The following is a 16,135-nucleotide window of genomic DNA, read 5'->3' as shown; positions in this document are numbered from 1 at the left end:
TTTATTGATCCATTTGGGTCTCACAGCTTGTTTAAAGGGACAAGTGGAAACCAGGGAAGGGCCCACCTGAGCACCTCCGGCCGCCTCTGTGAGCAGGGAAGGCCCTGTAGCTCCGACAGGCAGTGCCCTGCTTTTAAAGGTCACTACTGTCTCTGCCAGCTCTTAAAGTTCAGGAGGAAATAAACTGCTTCCAGCTGGCATTTCTCAAGTGGAGTGTCAACTCTCCAAGCCCCCGAGCCCTGGGTGAGAAGAGGTGAGATTAATAAGTGAGTTGACATAGCGAAGGGCCAGCAGATGCTTTCCTGACTCGCACCATTCACTAAAACATAATCAAAGAGAGCCTAATAATTTAAAAAGTCCTGTTCTCTCCTTTCACTTTCCTTACTTTGTTCTGGGAAATAAGGCCTCGAGGTGGAGGTCCAACAGTGGAGTTGTGGTGCATGGAGGGCATGTCACCTCCATGGCGGGGCTGTCCTTCCCCTAGGCAAACCCCTAATGCTCGCATCCCATCCTGTGCTTTCCTGATGGCAGCTCCGCCCAGTCCCCTGATGCATAGATCTCCACCCTGGGTGGGGACAGAGGATCGATGGTGTGGACACAGGCAGCTGGGCTGTCAGCGTGGCCCTCCAGTGTATGGGCGGGGGTGGGGACCCTCTGCATTAAAGTGGCTAATTGGGCATGCCTGGAGAGTGACGTGGGTGCCATCAGGGCATTCTGTCTCTTCCCTGTGTGTTCAGTTTCACAGGGTCTTGCTCCTCATGCCTTGCCGGCTTCTTTTCTCCTGGCCAGGCCCCTCCACACCTGCCAGCACACCCGCTCCCTCTTACTTTCTCTCATTTTCTGGAGATGACTCCTCCTGTCTGCTGACCTCATCTGAGTTTGACGTTTGGTTTTGTGCCACTGGAGAGTGGGTAGGGATGGGAAGAAAGAATGTCCAGCAAGTCCGTGGGTGAGTGTCGGAGCTGCTTCCGTCATCTGCCTCTGGCCACGCCCCTGTCGTCTTTGGGAGAGGGAGCCATAAAGTGGTTCGGGACCCCATTGTGAGTGGGACCGGCAGAAGCTCCAGGCACACCCACTGTGGACAGTTATGGTCTTGGCCAAGGAGACACACCAGGTACCTGCAGTCTGCTCAGGGTGTGACAGTGGCACCAGAACCACACAAAGCCCTTTCCGTTGGAGCCACAGACTCCCCCAGGGCTGCTGCTGCTGTCCCACAGGGCGTGGCCGGTCGCTCAGCTTAAAACCCTGGCAGCTGAGTCCCCCCCTGTGGCAACCTGGTTGGGGCGAGGCCAGGGGACCCTGAGGGGCACCGCCAGGCAGATGTTCCTCACACCAGCATGATGACCTTTTCAGACAGCACAACTGCTCAGGGGGCCAGAGCCGTAGTCCAACGGGGAGGCATTTACCTGGCACACCGCCAACCTGGGTTTAATCCCTGACATCCCATATTGCCGCCCCCCCCCCCAAGTGATCCCTGAGTGCAGAGCCAGGAGTAACCCCTGAGCATCGTTGGGTGTGACCCAAAAAGTGAAGGAAAAAAAAAAGAGGTTTGTGCAGCAGCTTCCAAATGCCCCCCTAACAGCCCATCCAGACTTCGTGGTCAGTACTTGATCCTGTCTCCAGGACTCGTTTCTGGGCTTGTCCTTCTAGATGGTAAGGCTGGCTGTCCTTGCAGCAGCCGCCCGTGTCTGCAAGAGGGCTGCAGAGTAAGCTCTTCTGCCTTTGCAGGCCCCACACCCACAGGCTTCACTCACGCCCATGATGGGATACCTTCCCCACAGCCCCACTGTGCCCTGCTAGTCTTGACCCTCCACAGGGAAACGGGGACTAGAAGCCCCTCTCACTGAAGGTGGCTCAGAGACAGTGTCCTGCCTTCAGGCTTCCCACCCATATCCCAAAGTGGAGCTGTCAGCTGAGGCTGGTGTGCTATCTGCCTTGCCCACATCTCTTGGGGTGTCCTGGGGTGGGGAACTGATTTTACTGCACCTGGTACTTCAGCGCTGGGTGTCCTCAAGCCTGCCACATTGGGCTCCCTGGCCCTGAAATTCAGAGGCAGCCGTACTCATGCAGTTAGATGTTGGTAGCTGATCAGTTAAATGGGATTATTCATTACGGGTGGATTGAACTGAAATTGCACAGGGTAATTTTCCTCCTCACATTTCAAGGTCAGATGAGAGTATTTACTATGTGGCCTGTGTTTATCGAGGAATGCAAATTGGATCTGGTGATTCAAATTGCTGTGACACTAAAACAGCACTCCTGGGGGTGGATGGTGGGGCCCTCCCCCCCCATCATGGCCCTCAATGGTGACCGTTGAAGAGCCATTGCTTTTCTCATTCTCCAGTTTTGACTCTGTATTTGGATTTTTTTTTTTCCTGCAGAGAAATTTGTAATGATAATTGGAGGTGTTTGAGACCGGAGTTGGATGTCATAGATGGAGGCAGGAGCACACCACCCTAAGCCGGGCCCAGCTGTCCCGCCTCCTCCTCCTGCCCCATCTTGGGGTTCTCCTTTCTTCTCACAGAGCTCACTGCCCCAGGCATGACTACTGCAGCTGCCCTCTCCCGTGCCATGGCATGTGTAGACAGGGTTTCTTATGTACACACAGATCCATTCCATATAGATGGGCTCTGGTGTAGACAGAATCTCCAGAGTCTGAATTGTGTCTTTGTGTCTTTTCTGATGACTCCCGCCTCAGATGTGGTGACACCGTGTCCCCTCCATCTGGTGGGCTTCATGATACCCGGAGGGACCATCAGGCACAAAGCACAGCAGGTGCTGGCACGGCACACTGGCAAGAGCTCCACCCTCAACCCCGGTCCTGCTCCATGTCCTCCTTCCCTCTTTGGTCCCATGTGAAGCATTTGGAATTGGGAGTTCCACTCACCTCCCAGGGGTCAGTTGGCGGGCGTGTCACTCTGCTGCTGGGCTCACCGGGGTGCCTCGGAAACACCCCCTGGTGCCACTTCTCACTTTCACTTTTTAGATTTTGCGGGATGGCTGTCACCAGCGTTTTGGATCTCTGGCTAGGCTGCCCCTCTCCAGGGTGACACTGAACCGCTGGTTTCTCTCTCTGGCAGCAGTGGCTTCCCTGTCCATGGCCCACGCTGTCCCTATGGAGAGAGCCTGGGATCCCCACAGCCTCTGCTGGCTGCTGCTGGCCCCTTGCCAGGGCGCATGTAACCTGGCATGTTTCCTGTGGCCGCAGAGCATGGCAACAGGGCGGGATGTCACCTTAGCTGAGAATTTTGCCAGTTCACCCGTCAGGCTTCTCAGTGCCTCATGAGCGATGCTTCTAGAGGGCAGTCTCACCTCAGGCCCCACTGTCCTGCTAGGGACCAGGCTGTGCCCACGACCCCACTCTGGCCTTCTCCGGTCTGCGTCACTGTGTGCTGCTTCCAGAAGCTGGTTTTCCCTGCATGCTCCTTAGGGGGCCCGTGACCCACCCTGCACACGCCCCCTGCATCATCCTATAGCTGTCTGACCTCTCCCTTGAGGGTGAGGAGCCACCAGCTCCTGTGAACACGGGGCACTGGGGTTCGCACTGTGCAGATGCTGGGACTGGGAGTGAGACACCGGCAGTGCCCTCTGGGCCGGGTAGGAAGGGCGGGCTTGAATCATGCTGGAGGGGGTGGGCAGAACGCACTCCAGCACCTTCTTCTGCAGCCGCTGAGAGCTCACCAGCCATGGAGGTCCTGGTGTAGCTGTCTCTGCTGCATCAGGGGTGCCTCTGTGGGTGCCTTCAGCCTGGAACATGGGGGCGTAACAGGGGACCTGGGGGCTGTCTGGCTCCTTCTGGGGCACCCTCCCTCTCCCAAGGCCTCCTGTACATGCACCGTGCAGCCCAGGGGTCCGGACCCCTGCTGGCCTGGTGGGCAATGTACCAGTGTCGCTAGGCAAGAGCTGCCACCACCTGCTGCCCAGGCCACCTGTCCGTCCCGCTGTCCTTCCTTTGCACTAACCCTTAACTCCAGCGCATGAAAGGAGCCCCAGCAAGCAGCCCTTTGTCAGTCCTGGTTGGAGGCCCACCACTCCCCAAGGCGGCTCTGCATTCTCACTAGCATGTGTCACCCATAGATAGGATTTCCTGTGCAGCCTGCAGGGGTCGTGTTCTCTGCGCTCCCCCCATGCGTGTGAGCCCCTTGTACTCAGCACTGGCCACCCGTGTGCTGGGGCCTCTCCCCTCCTGCTGGCTCCTCCCTTCCCTGCAGCCCTGCTCTTGGGCTGGTGGTCCCTTGTCATCAGCAGCCTCTGACCACTATTTTGTCCAGGTTGCACTCAGTCTTGTCCCTAGTCATGGTGGCACCTGAGTATATCCTGAAGCCGGGCCTGACCTGCCAGCAGTCGGCTACTGCTCATTGTCCCCTGCATGGCCTGGACTTCTGCAGCTCAACCAAGCATTGTCCTGTGTGAGTAGTGTCTGCCTCCAGGCTGGCCCTTCCTGGCCAGGACAGGCAGCGAATGCCAGGTGGGATCTACTGCCACCTGGTCACACGCCTGAGAGACATGGAAGCAGCTGTGCCCAGTCCTGGTAGAGGGAGAGGGTCGCTGGCCTCATGGCTTGGCCCCTAGCACTTGGATCCATTTGTCTATAAAATGGAGGCGCTTAAATTTTGTCTGTGCTCCTTTTTTTTTTTTCTTTTTGGGTCACACCCCGCGATGCACAGGGGTCACTCCTGGATTTGCACTTAGGAATGACTCCTGGCGGTGCTCAGAGGATCATATGGGATGCTGGGAATTGAACCCAGGTCCACTGCGTGCAAGGCAAACACCCTCTCCACTATGCTATTGCTCCAGCCCCATGACTGTGTTCCTTGAGTCCCTGGGAAGGAAGTGCCAGATGAGGGCTTTGTGGCAGTGTGCGTCTGAGCTGTTGCCTCCACAGTCAGGGCCCTGCAGCCAGGGTCGCACTCTAGAAGCTGCCCAGAAACAAGTCCTTCCTAGCCGTGTCACTGGGAGTGTCGGCCAGCAGTGGCTGGGGACAGGAGGCTTGGTCCTGTGGTCCTGTGGTCCCCCCTTGGTGTGTGGTGTGGCCAGGCTCGTGCCTGTCCTCCATGGAGGGGGCAGTGCTGGGAGCGAGAGGGTGTGTTTGTCGCATGTCCCTTGTCCTGCCCCCCACCCCACGCCACACCCATGGGTCAGGCTTGGCAGTGACCAACTGCTTCTTCCAGGAATGTCAGGTCCCCATGCTCATGCTCTATCCCGGGCCTCCATGCCTGGCCAGGCAGGCTGGAGGGGGAGAAGATGGGCAGAGAGCGGGTAGAGAGCGCAACTTGCAGGGGCAGGGCAAAGTGGCACAGAGCCCATTCGACTGCCCCCGCTGTCTCTCTGCCCTGTGTCCTCCACTGCCCCTTGAAGTCGGTATTCTTAGCCGGGGCATCTTCTAAGAAGAGCACATGAAAGTGACACAGCCTGTCACTGTCCACAGATGGATTCTTGAAGCTCAGATCTTGTTTGCTTCAGCAGCACTGCACTCAGAAAGGCCCCAATCAATAAACATGCCCGGCTTTTCCTCTAAGAACTAAGGACTTCATTGTGAGCTTTCAAAGGTTCATGGAAATGCCAGTGGCTGCAGAGTCAAGTTAAGCATGGAGCTGGAGGTTTAAATTTTTATGAGCTTTCTCTCCTTCACAGGAAGTGCTGAGGTTCCTAGAGAGATTAGGTTCAGCAGAGACATCTCTGGAGCGAGGAGCTGGCCGGGCACAGAAATCCCGGTCTGGTCTATGCCCCGCACTCTTCCCATTGACATGCCTGGGGCAGAGCCTTTCTGCTACAGGCAAAGTTTGAGGGTTGTTGGGTGGAGTCCTGGGAAGGCAGGACTCTCCCCCATGGCCTTGGGACTCAGAGCCCCCGGGTCCTGTGTAGCTCCCTTGGCTTCTTTGCTCTCCCTTCCTCCACTGAGTGTTTACTCTCCTTGTCGCTACAGAGTATCCTGAGGTGGGACCTTCTGACCCCTTCTTGTCGGTCCTGACCGCTAAGATGCTTAGGGGTACTCCTGACTCTGCAGTGCTCCAGGGACGGTATGTGATGCCTGGGATTGAACAGGTGCTGGCCGTGTGCAGGAAGCACCTTACATGTGTTGTCCCTCCGGCCCCGACTACACACTGACTTCTTCACAGTTACCTGTCACGTGTGCAGTGACACCCTGTGCTCTCTCCCCACCCTGTCCTCCCGTCTGTCTTAGTGCTCATGGATGGCCTCCTAGCCCCAGGCGTGGCCAGGACCGTGTGCAGATGCCTCACTGGCTTCTCTGCCCTGTGCCAGCCAAGCCCCAGAGTGCCCTGTTACGTGTTAGTCTGTGCCTGCTGGTGTTGATTCCTAGGTGGCCCTTGGTGGTCAGTGTCCCCCATCTGGGTCCCTCTGACATAAATTGCCAGAATAGCCGCACAGGGCAGCCTGCACAGGCTTCTGTGCTTGATGTGTCCACGCTCCCTTGCCACACAAGGGGGGTGGGGAGCCCTGTGCTGTCCCAGGGTGATGGGGGCTGGGGAGCCCTGTGCTGTCTCAGGGTGATGGGGGTGGGGAGCACTGTGCTGTCCTGGGGTAATGGGGGTGGGGAGCCCTGTGCTGTCCCAGGGTGATGGGGGTGGGGAGCACTGTGCTGTCCTGGGGTGATGGGGGTGGGGAGCACTGTGCTGTCCTGGGGTGATGGGGGCGTAGGGAGCACTGTGCTGTCCCAGGATGATGACTATGAGCTCATGCTGGTCACCCTCCTGCATCCCCACCAGAGCCATTTCCCAAGCCTCACGTGTTACCTCTCAGTCAGAAGGCAGCGCATCCCCCTTCTGCTTCCCTGCGTGTCTGCCTGTTGGGTGGAGCCCCTGGGCCGAGGCTCCATCACCTTTGCGTGCTCCGCAGTTCGGCTGAGTCAGCGTCAGGGCCTCTGCTCACTCAGACAGTAGAGACAGTGGGGACCCTCAGAAGGCTGGGGGCCGCCTCCCACGCATGCTGCATCTGTGAAACCAAGCACAGCACCGAGCCAGCACCTGTCCGGGTGTCCCGCTTCCAGAGTCACCTCACTGTCCTCAAGTCCCTGCTGCAGGTCGCCCCTCAGCAGCACCTTGGGAGCATTGTCTGGTGTTTGCGCTGTTTGGACTTGCCTGGGGCAGTTCCCAAGGAGCTTAGTATCTGCTCATGCCTGCGACAGCCTTGGCTCCTGCCATCCTCCCCTGGGTGTGACAGCGGTCCGTGGGGCCTCACTTGTTGCTGTCCTTCACACACTCATCCTGGACCCTGGGCTCTGCCCTGGAGGCGGCTCCGAAAGTGCTCGACCTATGCAGAAGGGAGAAGTGCCTGCGCGGATGGGAGGCTCAGACAGCTCTGGGGGCAGTTGCAGGTGGTGACAGGGACACTGGGGAGTCAGGACAGTGTGTTGGGGAGGGTGGAGGGGGGCGCTGTGCAGAGCCCACTGAAGTGCCCCTGCTGGCCGCGGCGGCGCTGCCAGACCGTCCCCACGCACACTGCACATCTGGTGAAGCGCGGGCGTGGAGATGAGCTCATTCAGAACTGCCGTCTCCCCAGACGCAGCGGGCTGGCAATCTTTCCCATTGTGTGTGGAGTTGTGCTCCCTCCCACTGCCGCCGTGTTCTGGGATCACCCTGGGTGTCTGTGTGAAATCCAGAAACTCCTGAAAGGCTTTAAGTAGCTATTCAGAAGTGAGGAAATGACAGGAGCCCCTGCACGTGCGGCTCTATATTGGGGCCTGCGTAGAGGCATTCTGGCCTGGGGAGCAGGGGGGGTGCTCTCCTGGGACCCGGCTCATAGCTCTGCCCTCTGGCCCTTTCTTTGCAGTGCCCGGGAGCTCGAGAAGGCCCGGCAGCAGCTCCAGGATGAGGTCCGCCAGGCCAGCAGGCAGCTGCTAGAGGAGCGGAAGAAGCGGGAGACACAGGAGGCGCTGGCCCGGAGGCTGCAGAAGCGGGTGCTACTGCTGACGAAGGTACCAGCTGGGCACGGGGGCAGGGAGGACTCGCTTTCCAGGTCAGCAGCTCTCCCTCCAGCCTGCCTTGTCCTGCCTAGCCCTGTGCTCCTGGACCCATGTGTGACAAGATCCCACCTGGCCAAGTGCTCTGCCCAGCTCTGGCCGCTCATAGTCTCATTTCCAGTCACTGCCCTGTGTGCCCTGCCCCCACCCTGCGGGGAGTCTCGGCAGCCCCGCCAGACTCTGCGTGTTGCTCTTGGCTTGCAGGAGCATATGGCAACGCCATGAAGAGTTCCGCAGGCTCCTTTGGCAGGACCTTGGAAACTGTGGTGTGGGTTACCTTTAGGGGGCCTCTGCACACTGCAGTGTCCACCCATAGGGAGGGGGCTGGGGGCTCCACATGTCACCTGAGCCTTCCCTGCATGGGTCTAGCAGTGCTGGGCGAACGCCTCCGTGTTTCCGCCTTCCCCGCAGGGCTGGTATTCTCATTATTCTGGGCCTAGAACGCTGCTGATGTCTGACCGAAAAGCAGTTTGCTGGAGCATGAGTGAAGGTTTTTGTCTGAGAAAGCAGACTTTAGAATGTGGCTGTAGAGACAGAGCTTACAAGAGCAGGAGGGGGAAAGCCTGACTGTCCCCAGATGCTCTCCAGCTGCCGGCCCCTGTGAGTGGCCTACTCAGTCACCTACCTTAGGGAGAGACCCCCCCCCCATACACCCCCACTTCAAAGCTGTGTCTGACAAATGCTATCTCAGCTACTCTTCGAGGAGCTCCAGGTGCCTCACCTTAGTGACCTCCTAGAAGGAGTTTCAAAAAAATGCGAGAGAAGCTTCCTTGTCGTGCCCCCAGGCTGTGCCATGCTCCAAGGAACAACTCACCTTTTCCTGGGCAGCAGCAGGCCCACTGCCAGGGACTTCCCAGGTGAGGTGTGGCCAGCCTCTGCCTGCAGGCCCTGAAGGCCTGGCTTTGAAGCTGCCCCGGGGCAAGATGGCCCAGAAGCCAAGGCCTGACTTCTAGTGCACTTGGTTGTCTCAGCTTTGTCAGCTCTGAGCAGTGTGTGTCTGGACAGCCCCTGCAGGACCGTCTGGTAACATGCACAAAGCCCGAGGCGTCCGCAGAGTTGTCCATGATGCATCCAGAGGGACTGGGCAGTGAGGCTGTAGGCAGCAGGCCATGGCAGCAGAGAAACACTGTCAGCAGCAGAGGGGGAAGCTGAGGCCCGAACTGCTCTGTCCACGACAGCCGGTGGGGACCCAGCCTTGTTGCAGGAAGGTGTCAGCAGACGTGGGGATGGGGATGTGGCTGCACCTGACTTTAGGTACTGTGGGAACGGCTGGTGCATTCCCCTCTCCGTGGGCACTGTCTCCTGTGACCCCTTATAGCAGATGAACAGATGGACAGACATGCAGATCCTTGGGGCTGTCCTGTTCCTCTCTGAACATGGAGCTCAAGCCGGACGGTTCCAGGACTGTGTGACTGGGCTGGGGATTCCATGTTGAAGTGGCTTCACGGGTGCTCAGAGACACTGGACTCTGACTAGAGGGGATGCAGCCACACCCTCAGAGGGACTCACTGTCCTGAGTGGGTGCTGGGTAAAGACAGACATGAAGGGGCCCCAACCCTGCCCCCCACAACGACCCCAGGGCACTGTCTCAGTAACACCTGTCCCTCAGGTGTGTCGCATAGGCTGCCTCACGAAAGCATAGGACAGGAGCTGGGGGGCCTAGGGTGTGGGGCATAGGTGGGCAGCCCATCTCCTGATGCTAGGATGGGGGCTACACAAAGGAGGGCTCCCAGCCCCGCCTGGGCCCTGTGGTAGCCAGGGGCTCCCAGCTTTCCTCCCAAACAGCGGCTCAGAGTCCATGGGTGTTCTGAGCTCAGATGTGCTGACCGGTGAGGCCTGAACCCCGCCCCACCCCTCCCCCCTCACTTATAGCACAGAATTGCGGCCACCTGAAGACCCTGTGCCACCCAGTCCACCCAGTCCCTCGTGTGATTTCTGGGCGGGGCCCTTATTCCTGCTGCCTTCTCTGCTCCACATGGGCCAGTCCCTCCAGACCTCCAGGACCTATGACTGTGCCTGCTTGGTGGGTTCATACCTGAGGGCAATGGTGCTGGGGCATGGCCTTAGGGACATCTGGTGTGCCTATCGATTCTTGGTGCTGGCAATGTCCAAGGCTGGAAGCAGCGCTGACCGTGTCTGTCTCGGTAGGCGACTCTAGTTGTCACCCTCTGGTCTGTAGTAAGCTGAGCACAAGCTCATCTCTCTGAGCACCAGATTGACGTGGCTTACCACCCCCATGGCCGAAAAAAAAATGCCTGGAAATCGACCTCTGCTGTGTTGAGGCTGGCGTGTACCACTGGTGGCTCACATTTACATAGGACAGACCATTCTAACAGAAATGATGCTTGTTGCCAGAATTTCATCCGACATCTTAGTCCAGAGCTTCCCCACAGTGGAGCATTGCTGATGAAGCCACTGGATGCAGGGAGCACAAACAGCCTTTCCAGGTCCAACAGAACCTCCCCTTCACTCCAGGCTACCAGCCCAGGTGCTCGAAGTGCCCTCGTGAGGTGGTGTCACCTGCTCTGTCACCACACAGCTCTTGCTCTCCTGCCTGCCCCGCTCAGCCCTGAGAAGCCCACTGTCCGCCCTCGCCTCATGCTTGTGCGGTGCTGAAGAAGCTCTGGCCACTAGGTCCTTGTACATCACAGAGGCTGTGATGAGAGGCATCAGGAATGAGGCGGCAATTCTGAGTATGGGGTGCAGCTCTCTGTGGCCCTGCTGGGGCTCTGGGGCTGAACTTCTCCAGAGTCCAGGGGCCGTTGTTCTCGCCCCACTCTCTTCCTATGGAGCCAAGCTGCTCCTCACCGGGGTGAGCTTCGGAGGCCATGATGCACCTGGAGCCTCTCCTGGCTCCTCTGGGGCCGGTGGTGCTGGGCTGGGTGCTGTGGGGCAATCTCTCTCCTGGGGCAGCTGTGACAGTGCCCTGATGGCCTTGCGGGGCTGCCCTGGAGCCCGGCTGTCATGGCTGTGGGCTGGGAGTTGTGCTGTGTCTGGTTTGGCCCACCTGCAGGATCCAAGGGTGTCACCACATTTAAGGCCCTCGTCAGGTAACTGGGGCCATTCCCGCTGCCACCTCCATGTCAGGTGGCTCAGAGAAGAGCCTCCAGGCCAGGGGCACCACTGGTGAGCAGTTCATGCCCAGGCCCCTGGTCCCACAGGCACCCACGTTGTCTCTAAGTGGGTTTGGGCCTGTGCCTGAGGGGTTCCCCTTTGCAGGCCAAGCAGGCCAAGCCGCAGTCTTATCTGCTGGTTTGTGTAAGTATTTGTGTTTTGGGCAGAGCATACTCCTGCCTCTGTGCTTAGGGCCCCTCTGGGATTTTGGGGATGGAACCCAGGTTTGCTGCGTGCAAGGGCAAGCACCCTCCCCACTGCCCCCTCGGGCCCTGCGTTTTGACTGTGGCTTTGGTGCAGGCAGTGCTTCAGCTGCCTGCCAGCAGTCCCCTCAGCAGAGCTCCTCTGCCTTCAGAGCTCACTTTTGTTCCTTGTTTATGGAGAGGCTGTGCAGGCAAGGCTGGGCTTTAGGAAGCTGTGCTTCCTCCACTGACCCTGTGGGCTGAGCTGGCACCAGGTGGAGGATGTGGGCCTAGTGGGACCCGCCTGCCCAGCCCCATCAGCTCTCAGCTCTTTGAGGGCTCCTTCAGGAGGAACATGGGACCTGGGCATGGCTCCTGAGTCTGCGTGGTTTCCTCAGGGAGATGCTGTGGCCCTGAGTCTCTCCCTGTTGCATGCTGATCGGCAGTGGGGCGGGGGCACTGAGCCCTGTGCTCTGGCCCATCAGTCATGTCCGATTCCAAGGCTTTAGATGGGTCTAACCTCCAGCCATCAGCCGACAGCCCTGCAGTGCCATGGCTGTTGGTCAGGCTGCCTTGTGGAGGGCTGGGCTGCTTCTTGCCTGCTTGCCCGCCACCGATCCCCTCTGCCCTGAGCAACCCAGAGGCCTCTGGGTGTTGGGTGCTGCTCTTTCTCTGACCCTGCCTCTCTGCAGCTCAGGGCAGGCCTGGACAGACCCCTGACTGGGCTCTTGGCTTCTGCATTCTCTGAGGGTCCTATTCGTGTACTTGACATTTTTGTGTACAGTACTTGGAATGTGCAATTTTATTTTGAGACCTTATTAAGCGCTCTAGTCTAAGGGTTTAATTGTTACTGATAGCTAAGAGTATAATTACCTTGGTAAAATACCACGACTATTTTAAGCAATTGAAAATTGGCTTCCAGAACTGGGTGAACACAAACCATTTTCCTATTTGAAATGAAAGCTATTTCCAGTGTGCCCCTAATATTCTACAATATGGTTACAGATCGGGTTATTTATGGAACCTAAGCTGTAAAAGCTAACTTTTAGCAAGATATATTTTCAAAAATGAAAGCAAGCCCTCCCTCCCTGTCTTCTATGATTCTGTCTGCCTCCGCAGAGACTGATGTGCTCTTGGGGTCCGGGCCCTTCTCCCCTCGCAGCCAGCTTGTGGGCTTGCTGTGGAGCTGCCTCTGGGGACATGGCCAGTGGTCTCCAGCGGCCAGGGAACGGGGGCTCTGGTGTCTGGGATGGTGAACCGTACTCATGCAAAGACTGGCTGACCAGCCGGGATCCATCTTCCCTTTCTGCTCTGGTTGTTTTTTTTTGTTTGTTTGTTTGTTTGTTTGTTTTGCTTTTTGGGTTACATCCAGCGATGCTCAGGTGTTACTCCTGGCTTTGCACTCAGGAATTACTCCTGCGGTGCTTGGGGGATCATATGGGATGCCGAGGATCGAACCCGGGTCGGCCGCGTGCAAGGCAAACGCCCTACCCACTGTGCTATCGCTCCGGCCCCTCTGCTCTGGTTGGAGGGGCAGGGCCGCTGCTGGCCTAGGTGCTTCACAGGTAGAAACCTGAAGGCCTGTGTGGATCTCCCCTCCTGGGCCTTGCTAGACTGCACTTGGTGGTGTGTCGCTGCCCCCCGAGTCTCTGCTGGGGGCTGCTCCCACCCGGGCACAGCACAGAGGCCAGCTTAGATCCGCACAGAGTGGGGGACTGTGAGCCTTTCGGGCAGTGGAGACACATGCAGGGAAGCCCTCTTGGGAGTTCTCTGGTGGGCCACGGCTCCTTGAGAGCTGCCCTCGGACAGGAAAGGCTCGAGGCTGAGTCTCCTTTTTGCTGGCACCTTGTTTACACTGTGTCCATGACCAGTGTACCCCCAGACCTCCTGCTTTTCTGCCCATCAGTTCACTGACCGGGGTTCCGTCTGGCACCTCCACCTCCAGCTTAGGCCCAGGGGCTTTGCAGCTGGTCCTTGGGGAGTTGTTGGGACACTGTCATAGTTGGGCATGGTCTGCCACAGACGCTTCTGCATTGTGGAACTGATTCTGTCTGTGTTTGCTCTTTACTGTGATCCAGCCTTCCCTGCCCTACCCTTATTATGGTGCCACAACGACCTGCTCTTTGCCCAGAGTCAGGAAATATTTGTTTCCTCTCGTTGCCATAGTGGCTGTCTTCTGCCCGGCGGTCTGTGCATCTGGAACTGAATTCTGGGTGTGAAGTTGGCGTCAGCATGATTTTTCTCTATTGAATGTGCAGTTGATGGGCCCACTTGCTGGCAGGCCTCCTTTCCTCCTCAGCCGTAATTGTCAGCAGCTCAGCTCCTGCCTGCGCACTCTCTTCCATTCCATCCCTTCTTTCTGTTTCTTTACCAATATCGCTGACTTAGTTATTACAGCTTTATAACATCTCGATGGCTTGAAGTGAAATCCTCCAAATTTATTACTGTTCTTGAAGAATCCTCTAGATTTATTACCTTTTTTTTTTTTTTGGAGCTATAGCACAATGGGTAGGGCATTTGCCTTGCATACAGCTGACCCGGGTTCAATTCCTCTGTCCCTCTCAGATAGCCTGGCAAGCTACCGAGAGTATCCCGCCCGCACAGCAGAGCCTGGCAAGCTACCCGTGGCATATTCGATATGCCAAAAACAGTAACAACAAGTCTCACAATAGAGACGTTACTGGTGCCTGCTCGAGCAAATCAATGAACAATGGGACAACAGTGCTACAGTGCTTTTTTTTTACATATATATAAGTTTATTTATTGAATCACCGTGAGAGCAGTTACAAAGCTTTCAGGTTTAAGTCTCAGTCATACAATGATGAAACACCCGTCCTTTCACCAATGCACATTTTCCACCACCAAAAAACCCAGTATACCCCCATCCCACACTCTCCCCCTACCTGTGTGGCAGATGATTTCCACATTACTCTCTCTCTCTACTTTGATTACATTCAATACTTTGACACCAGACCCATCAGTATTATTTGGGATTTTACCCCAACACTCAGATCTGCTGAAAAGGCAACATTAGACAATTTGTTTTCTATTGCTGATTATGAATAGCATAGGATGTTGTTTTGAAATTTTGATAACTAAATCTGGAGGGATTTCTGCCAAAAGCCACTGGGTTCCGAGACTTGTGTCTGAGTCTCTGGGATCATGGCTGTTAAGCAGCTTGATCAGGAGCCAGAGAGGCCATTCGTGGGCAATGACTCTGTCATTGGGGTGGGAGAAAAAGGAGCCAGCTACACCACCATCTCATGAGGCCCCGTGTGTCTCGTCACTGCAAGCCCCTACCTGACTGTCCATTGTCCTCTGGAAGGTTGCGGCCACTGAGCTGCCAGGGGGAACAGGCGGAGGGACAGCATCTTTTCCCCCCTGGGGTGGCCCGGCACTGGTAACCTAATGAAAAGTCTGGACGCATTTCTGCCAAAAGCTGCTGGGTTCCAAGATTTTGTTTCTGAGTCTCTGGGATCATGGCCATTAAGCAGCTTGATCAGTAGCCAGAGGGGACATTCGTGGGCGGCAGCTTGGGGTCTCATTGGGGCGAGGGAGATTTATTACCATCCTTAGAGATTCTTTGGCTAATGTTGGTCTCTCGCATGCCCCTAAATGTTCTAGAATCAGCTTGCCGTTTATTCAGAATTCTCCTGGATCATCATGAGGACTAGGCTTGCTCTGACTGTAGCTCCTGGGGAGAGACAACTGATCATCATCTCTCCTCCTCCTCCACCTTCCCTTCCTCCAGCCTTCTTTCTCTTCCTATGTCTTTGTTTGTTTGTGTGTTTGTTTGTTTGTTTGTTTGTTTTTTGGACCACATGCAGTGATGCTTGGGACTGCTCCCGGCTTGTTGCTTTGGGGTAGCTCCAGAGATACTTGGGAGAGCACGTGGTGCCAGGGATCACGCCTGGGGCTTCCGCATGCAGAGCCAGTTTTCTCCCTGGCCAGACTCTTCCTGGGGTTGCAGGTACATCAGGAGGCAGAAACAGCCTCTGGTGCAAGTGGGGTCACTTTCTACTTGTTCACCTAAAGAGGGTCATGTCCAGTGGGACACTGAGTCGTTTTTGTCCTTGGAAAGGGAACAATTGGCTAAATAAGTTTAAAACCTCAGTTCTTAACCAGTGTGGTCTGGTGGTTGAAAATGATAGTCCTGGGGACGGAGCGATAGCACAGCGGGTAGGGCGTTTGCCTTGCATGCGGCCAACCTGGGTTCGGTCCCCGGCATCCCATATGGTCCCCCAAGCACCGCCAGGAGTAATTCCTGAGTGCAAAGCCAGGAGTAACCCCTGCGCATCGCTGGGTGTGACCCAAAAAGAAAAAAAAAAAAGAAAATGATAGTCCTAAACCATGACCATTTTGTGCTTTTATTTTTTTTTCCGGCTTTCCATTTGGAATATTTTATGGTGTGAGGGTAAGAAATCTTTTACATTTTTATATGTGCCCCATTGTTGGGACACAGTTTTAATATCTGCTGAGCATCGTGTCTCATGGTATTGGTAGTTGGAAAGGTAGCTCAGTCTCCTTGGCTCTACCTGCACTGGAGTAAGAGGTGATCGTGTGATGGTTCTACGGGCAGAACCTGGGGCGGAACCCAGCACCTCAGACCCTGCTCTCTGCTTCAGGAAATCACTGGATGGAGTTTTTTGTTGCACTGAGGCAAGGGTTCTGAGACATCGTAACATGCCCTGTTGATTCTCCTTCATGGCCAATCTTGATTCCTATTTCGATTTTTCCACTAACAGAGCCAAACCCTCTGAACTCTCCCTCTTCACTGTCTTGTGAAGCATCAGGCTATGCATCGTCGTTAGGGAGCTGCCCACTGTCTATCACTCGATGGTTCAGCTCATCTGATGTG

At 56.4% G+C, this 16,135-nt stretch overlaps 1 protein-coding gene across 3 annotated transcripts in view; it reads left to right on the top strand.

Annotated features, from left to right (window-relative positions):
- The window catches only part of MAD1L1 (mitotic arrest deficient 1 like 1), a 241,059-nt gene that overhangs the window by 136,175 nt on the left and 88,749 nt on the right, over window positions 1–16,135 (top strand). For 2 of the 3 annotated variants that reach the window (XM_055136365.1, XM_004617354.2), the window contains exon 11: window positions 7,792–7,936. In XM_055136365.1, the coding sequence (XP_054992340.1) occupies window positions 7,792–7,936 (145 nt within the window). Of the gene's footprint in view, window positions 1–7,562; window positions 7,656–7,791; window positions 7,937–16,135 lie in introns of those variants that run through there. The other variant, XM_055136366.1, reaches the window with a different exon arrangement.

The sequence above is a fragment of the Sorex araneus genome, chromosome 4 (assembly GCF_027595985.1).
Source record: "Sorex araneus isolate mSorAra2 chromosome 4, mSorAra2.pri, whole genome shotgun sequence".
Lineage (NCBI taxonomy): Eukaryota > Metazoa > Chordata > Mammalia > Eulipotyphla > Soricidae > Sorex > Sorex araneus.
The sequence above is the reverse complement of the archived record's forward strand: the minus strand, read 5'-3'. Positions and strand labels throughout refer to the sequence as shown.